Source organism: Aplysia californica, unplaced genomic scaffold (assembly GCF_000002075.1).
Source record: "Aplysia californica isolate F4 #8 unplaced genomic scaffold, AplCal3.0 scaffold00225, whole genome shotgun sequence".
Taxonomy (NCBI): Eukaryota; Metazoa; Mollusca; class Gastropoda; order Aplysiida; family Aplysiidae; genus Aplysia; species Aplysia californica.
The window spans coordinates 284,110-290,955 of NW_004797495.1; the positions used below are offsets into that span (position 1 = coordinate 284,110).

Sequence of the window (6,846 nt, forward strand, 5' to 3'; positions counted from 1 at the left end):
GGGGGGGTGCTCTCGTGCCTAGAGGTTAGGGTGTCCGCCTCTCATTCAATAAGTTCCGGGTTCGAAACCGTATAATGACGGAATTTTTTTCTCTCTAAAATGTGTCTCCTTTCACCTCCCTTTCATGCTGTCTAGCAATGATGTTCTGTCGTTTGCTTTCGTCTCCATTTTCTGCCCTCACCCCCTCCCCCTCACCTTCTTTGCCCCCTCCTCTGGGCTCCAGACTCTAGTCTTCCTGCAGCTTTCCTTTCTACTGCTACTCCTTGACTCCTGTTTACTACTGTCTTTCAGACACACCGCCTGATCTTATGGAAGGAAAGATCTACACCTAGCCTTCTCGGACAAGGGCTATAAATATCGGATGCCCCGAGTGCAAGTTTCGCATGTCAAAGATCCCTTGGTGGTCAAAATCGATAAGAGAAGGCTTCGGCCGCTACCCGGGTAAAACAAAAAAATTCCCACCAACTGAAAATGTTTAATGTGTCTCGCGCGCTCATATGACCTGGTGCAATTGCCAGCGCCTTAAAACATTTAATAATTTATTTTTTTTAAAGAAGAAAGAAAAATAAAGATGGCCTACTCGTAGATCTATCATCATCATCATCCAGTGCCAGATCTGCGACTAACATCGGCGATCATGGTCCTCTTAAAAATCTACGTTTCCCTGATCTTTCCCTGTTACCCATTCGTTTAGGTTCCCCAAGTAGATTGTTCTGGGCCTACCCCTGTCTTGTTTGCCTTCAATTTTGCCAGAGAGAGCTAGATGTTCAAGACCCTGCCTTATGTCTATTCATGTGTCCCAAAACTGCCTTTGTCTTTTCGTGATTGTTTTTAACAGTGGGCATCCATTGTTGGCTTCATCACGCACTACCGCATTTGATTTCTTTTCTTTCCACGATACTCTTAGCAGTCTCCTAAGAAACCACATTTCTGACGCTTTTATTTTATTTTCATTGTCTTTGGTGATTGTCCAGCATTCACAGCCATATATAGAATGGTTCACCATAATGGCATTTCAGAACTTTCATTTTGGTGGTCATTGAGATGTTTCTATTTTCAAGATTGGGCTCATTTTATTGAAACTAGCCTTAGCCATTGTAATTCTTCGTTTTATTTGGAACATTTGGCATCAGATGTTATCGTATATCCTAGATAGTTAAACTGTTGGATTTGTTTGATCTTTTCATCTTTGCTAATGAGATTACAACTAGGATTTACTGATTTTTTAGGGAGGGGGGGATATTACCATGCATTCTGTTTTCTTTACATTCAACAGTAATTCTTTACGTTCACCTTCTGTTACAACTTTCTGTAGGTCTATATGCAAAGAAAACAGAGAAGAGTAAGAAAACAACATCATTATCAACAACAACAACAACAACAACAACAACAACAACAACAACAACAAACAACAACAACAACACAACAAAAAACCCACCAAAAAACAAATTAAGAAAATGGATTTAAAAGAGGATTTGTGAGAGGTGGCATAATATTATTAGCCTTCCAATCTACCAACGTCTTCCTCTGTCTCCGCCACATTTCTCGTCATCGCATAAAGTTTCGTAAAGAGAATAGGAGACGTCATGGATATTCACATTGGCCAGGGTATGAGACTCATTTGCCGCCATCTAAACGAGAGAGGCAGAGAGAGAGAGAGAGAGAGAGAGAGAGAGAGAGAGAGAGAGAGAGAGAGAGAGAGAGAGAAAGAGAGAGAGAGAGAGAGAGAGAGAGATGCTTATTATGCTCATTATGCACTTGTTCTCGACCAGTGCTCACTTGGCTTACTTTTTCGCGAGTAGGCCCACATACAGGAACAGTGATTGATTTTTACCTCTATTGCTCACACCAAATGATAGAATTTCTAACCCTGGAATAGTGATCCGAGCAGCTCCTGAGTAGAGACATGATTATTTTCCTTTTCAACTCTTGATTATGTGATGCTCTTATCTGCTTATCATGGTTAGTTCGACGTGCTTGTGACCTTCAAGCGCTATTCTTTAGGAAAAGAATTTGATACAAACAGAACACTAGATCTAGATTCTAGTGGTCTGTAGGGCCAATAATATGTCAATGTCAGGATTGGACTGTCTTAATTTTCTTGCTTCTCTGGCTGCCCCTGTTTCCCAAACTGTGTTTTTCTTCTTTAAAAAGAAAATTCTTACTACAACGTTACACGCTGTCATCTTTAAGTTACCCAAATGACAACCATTAGCATCAAACAATGAAATTCAAATTTAGAAATACTTTCACTTACAGAAGCTCAACTCGAGTGCTTTGAAACGCTTACATGGATGCAACGCAATGCGTGCTTATCTTCAACGCAAGCTGTTTGCCTGATTATAAAGTGGAAGCATATTATTATTATTATAGAGGGATGAGAACTCTAGTCAAGCGATGGACTCAAATAATTATCCTTTGTTACCTAAGATTCAAGGCAAGACAGCGCTCTTCAGTGATGTGGAATGATGAGCAAATGAACCCCACACCAAAACGCTTTGTCTTTTTGATTGATTTTTTTAACAGCACGTGAACAAGGAGAACATAATGTACGAGTGACGGGAAGAAAAGAGTCAGCCCACCATCCAAGGGTTTGGATTAGAACCCTCTACGAAACAACAATTGAAAGATCGGAGCGAAAAGTCAAGACCGATGAGGTTGCATGGTTTGAAATCACAAAACCTGTTGCAAATACTTCTGTTATATTTTTCCTCTGCAATTGATGTTTTTCTACCCTATCGACGGATACGAACATACAATAATCGCCTCCACAGAAATAAGATAATAACATTGAATTGCCACTTATTGTTGTTATAGTGAAATCAATTTCAAAAGATGTAGCTTTTCAAGACAGGATAGGTCTCCTTTCTAGAAGTGGTAGAAAGAGTATTGTTGCAGCGGGAGCTACTTATTCAATTAAAATGGTGTTGACAAAAATTTAGTGCCTTGCAGAGAAAAGGCTATTCAACTCTGCCGAAAATGAAAACCATGCAAAGAAAACAGTCAGTTACAGGATGAAATGACTTGCCGCGTATTCTTTCAAGTGCCCTCCTCACTATCTTATTCTATTATTCTTAATTATGATGTAATTGCAAGAAACATACGAACAAAACATTTCTTGCGAAATTATTCTTGAGATCTACGGATCCTGCTTGCTAATTATTTTTAAAGAACACTGGTTTGTGGCTTTGTCGGTCTTGACAGCAGCAACAACACAAAAAAAGAAAAAAAAAGAAACCAGCAAATCTTTTTTGTAGCCATCACAATTTTAAATTGATGTTGAATTTGTACGACAAAACTAAACTAAGTTTTAATAATATCCGAAGATACATGGATCTACCATATTATTATTTTGGAACACACCTGGTGAGACAGGACAGTTTTTGAAAAGTGCTGGGGGTACAGGTAGAGAATGAGTACGTTACGTTCTGTTGGAAACAAGAATGTACACGACTGGTAGTGGTAGAAAGATAACCACGGTAGTTCTAGTTCTAGATAGATCTATATGTTTATGAAATTTTGTACTTTGGACATGATGAAGACATTCTGAGCTCAGTTTTGATTCTTTTGTTGGACATTAAGTCGAACACTTCCAAGAAAAAAAAAAGCCACTGCCTGCGGTCTCAACATTAATTTATAGACCAATTTAAAATACTTCTCACGCATCGAAATCAAAATGGACCCACATGATACAACGACGATTTTAGCCCCAGTTCCACAGGACACCGAATATTTCTCCATTCTAGACAACTCTCTGATGAGAGCCAGAGCTATCATTCAACTGGTGAGCGGGGCGGTGTCGCTCCTGGGACTTGGCGCCAATATCGTGAACGTTGTCGTGTTCACCAGGCAAGGCTTCAGTGAGAGTATCAACGTCTCTCTGCTAGGACTGGCCGTCTCCGATATGCTCACGCTTGTCAATATGTTCCCTTTCACGCTAATATCCTGGTTCGAGTGGACTGGTGAATCATGGCTTCCAATTGGAATGACATATCTTTGTGAGTTTTTAGCAATACAGGTAGTAATACAAATGTAGTATAGTTAAAAATTAGGAAAGATTTGTTGAATAAAAGACTCAGTTAGGGAGGGGTAACGTTCAAACCCGTTACTAAGTTTGTTTGAATATCTCGGAGCTATTAAAATTTGAATTTCAAAATCAACTTTTCATTGATCCCCGTGGGGAACTTTCTGTGTGCTGATGGGATGTTCACTTTAGCGTCCCTACTCTCTCGTCAAAATCCTATTGTGGAAAACGTGCCAGTGGTCATATGAGCGCCAAGGGGTGGACGTTAACAGAGAAGTCCTTTCAGGGAATCTGATTTACTCTGCTCATCTCTCTAGCTTCAACAGCACAAAGTCTGCTTCGACTATCGATGAGTATCAAGGCATCCCGGAAATACCAGGTCACAAGAGTGTGACCAGAGACTGTGTGACAAACATTCAAAAGAAGTAGGGGGAAAATGACGATAGTAAGGATTAGGAAAGAAAAAGCAGCAGTTCCCTGTTGCAGTTCAGGCTCAGTTATGAGTATGGCATCGATGAATCAGCCCATTTACAATTATTCTGCGCATAAGAACAGGTTAATATCCCCCTTTTGGAAATGGCCTAAAGACACTTTAGTCAGTGATGTATAATTTTATGTATCACATGTATTATGGTACATTATGGTATTTAACATGGTACATGTATTATGGTATTATGATACATGTATATAACATGGTACAGTGGAAACCTGATATAACAGGGAAGATGGGACCAGAGAAAAAGTCCTGTTATATTAGATCCCTGTTATATTAGATCCCTGTGCTGGCAGTGGCGTGGCTTGCGTGGGCTTGCTCCATCACTGTGTTACTCTCTCTCTCTCTTACTTTTTACACACTGTTAGTGAGCCTTTGTCCCGGCTATAACCGATTGGGCTTCGATGAAGCCCTGTTATTGTCGATAACTTTTAATAGAGACAAAGTGTAGGAAAAAACGGGGATTAAAAAATACCTGTTATTACCGGATTCCTATTATTACCGGGACTGTTATATATGGTTTCCACTATACGTGTATTATGGCACATGTAACATGGCACACACATTATGGTATGTTAATGGGTACATATGTATTATGGTATTATGCTGGACAATGGAGCGGATAAGCGCGGTTCGCGTTTCCTTTTAAGCTGTTTTGAGTTTGGGTTGTTAAGAACCCATTTCAAATTTCAAGGCTGTTTATCAACTCAATTCAGTTCTTTCAGAGATGGATGCTAACTTTAGCTGTCCAGCCTGTTACTACGTGTATCCTTACTATGTTAAAAGTGGTATTTTTAATCCTCACCATGGCATGATACAAAAAATGGTTATGAACGAGACAGACACTCAGAGAGAGAGAGAGAGAGAGAGAGAGAGAGAGAGAGAGAGAGAGAGAGAGATAACGACTATAAAAAAATAGAATAAACTATTTTATACTAGTACTAGTATTACTAGTGAAAGAATCATGTATACATTTTAAATAATATATTATAATGTATAACGTTAATACAAATTTTGAATTTCAGACAGCTGGGCGTGGTACGCGTTTGCCTTCAACAGTTCCTGGATCGCCGTGTTCATCTCCGTGGAGAGATGTCTGTGCGTCAAGGTACCAATGAAAGTCAAAGACATCATCACGCCAAAAGTCGCGGCTGTTGTCATCATACTTATGTTCCTCCTCACTCTGACTAGCATCGTCCCTTCATTCATTGCTTTCGAAGCCAAAAGGTCTTGGGATCCTTCAAGGAACAAAACAGTATTTAAACTCGTGCCGAAAGAGAACAAGGTTTTGCTGGAGTTCATCACGTACTGCATGCTAGCGTTCATGCAAAACGGCTCTTTCATTTGCCTCTTATTCTCCACCGCCATCTTGATCTTCACCTTGAAACAGAAATCTGATTGGAGGTTGCAGGCGACGGTGACGAAATCGGTAGCATCTGTTGCAGCTCTCAGACGCGACAACCAGGTGGTGAAAATGGTGATTCTCGTCTCAACCATAATTGTGTTGAGCTATCTTCCCGGACAATGTCTATCGCTCGCTGCAATGATCGTCCCCGACTCGTTCTACGCTAAACTTCCCAGACATATGTTCAAATTTCTGTGGGCTGTTGCCTTCAGCCAATACGCCGTCAATGCTAGCATCAATATCTTCATTTACTACAACATGAGTTCTAAATATAAGGCTACCCTTCTCGCTATTGTGAAAGAATGGGGAGTATCCGGATAGTCACGACGTGGGTTGAATGGGAAAAGGGAATGTTGCTCACAAAGCATGTCAAGCAATTTAACGTATGTCAATGTCAGCTTTTCGATGTTGATACTAATGATACGTCGTCAATGGGGTGAGTGTTTTCGAGATCAAACATTGCACTGACTAGATCTGTCATTCCATTGAGAAAAAAAGCGAACAGGCCAAAACATAGTAACGTACTCAAATTCTTCTCTCTTTTCTTGTTGTTGCAAGTAGGGCCTATCGCCCTTTATCTTGCCCGCAATGATGGATAATGTACATATATGTACTCATTGCAACCCGCGCTGACGAGAACATTATGTTTCATACCTCAACTAGGTTGGTATCCCGTCCTGTAAGTACAATGTACAGCGGTACAGCCTTCCTTTACAGTGCGATGCAGTTCTTGTTTTTAAAAAGAATGGGTAGCCTACAGTAAAGCAACGGTGAAGTTCTGTTTGAAATTATTTAATGTGCCGTTTCAAGTCATATTAAACTTAATCTCCCTTTTGGGATTTTTAACTAAGTTGCATTACTCCTTTTATTTAATAGGTTGAAAAAGGGGATAGCTGAACTGTACACATAATATTGTAAACTTGA

The 6,846-nt window shown here is 40.0% G+C and overlaps 1 protein-coding gene across 1 annotated transcript; it reads left to right on the forward strand.

Annotated features, from left to right (window-relative positions):
• Positions 1 to 3,676: 3,676 nt before the first annotated feature.
• LOC101859709 (adenosine receptor A1) lies at positions 3,677 to 6,243 on the forward strand. Its single transcript, XM_005099795.1, has 2 exons — positions 3,677 to 3,962; positions 5,543 to 6,243. Exons 1-2 carry the CDS (start codon positions 3,677 to 3,679, stop codon positions 6,241 to 6,243), a joined length of 987 nt encoding a protein of 328 aa, XP_005099852.1.
• The last annotated feature ends 603 nt before the right edge of the window (positions 6,244 to 6,846 follow it).

Bases quoted from the DNA above. Each gene is read 5' to 3' on its own strand.
- LOC101859709 (XM_005099795.1), top strand. From the start codon at position 3,677: ATGGACCCACATGATACAACGACGATTTTAGCCCCAGTTCCACAGGAC. The intron at 3,963-5,542 runs GTGAATCATGGC...TTTGAATTTCAG, and splicing joins ATCCTGGTTCGAGTGGACTG to ACAGCTGGGCGTGGTACGCG.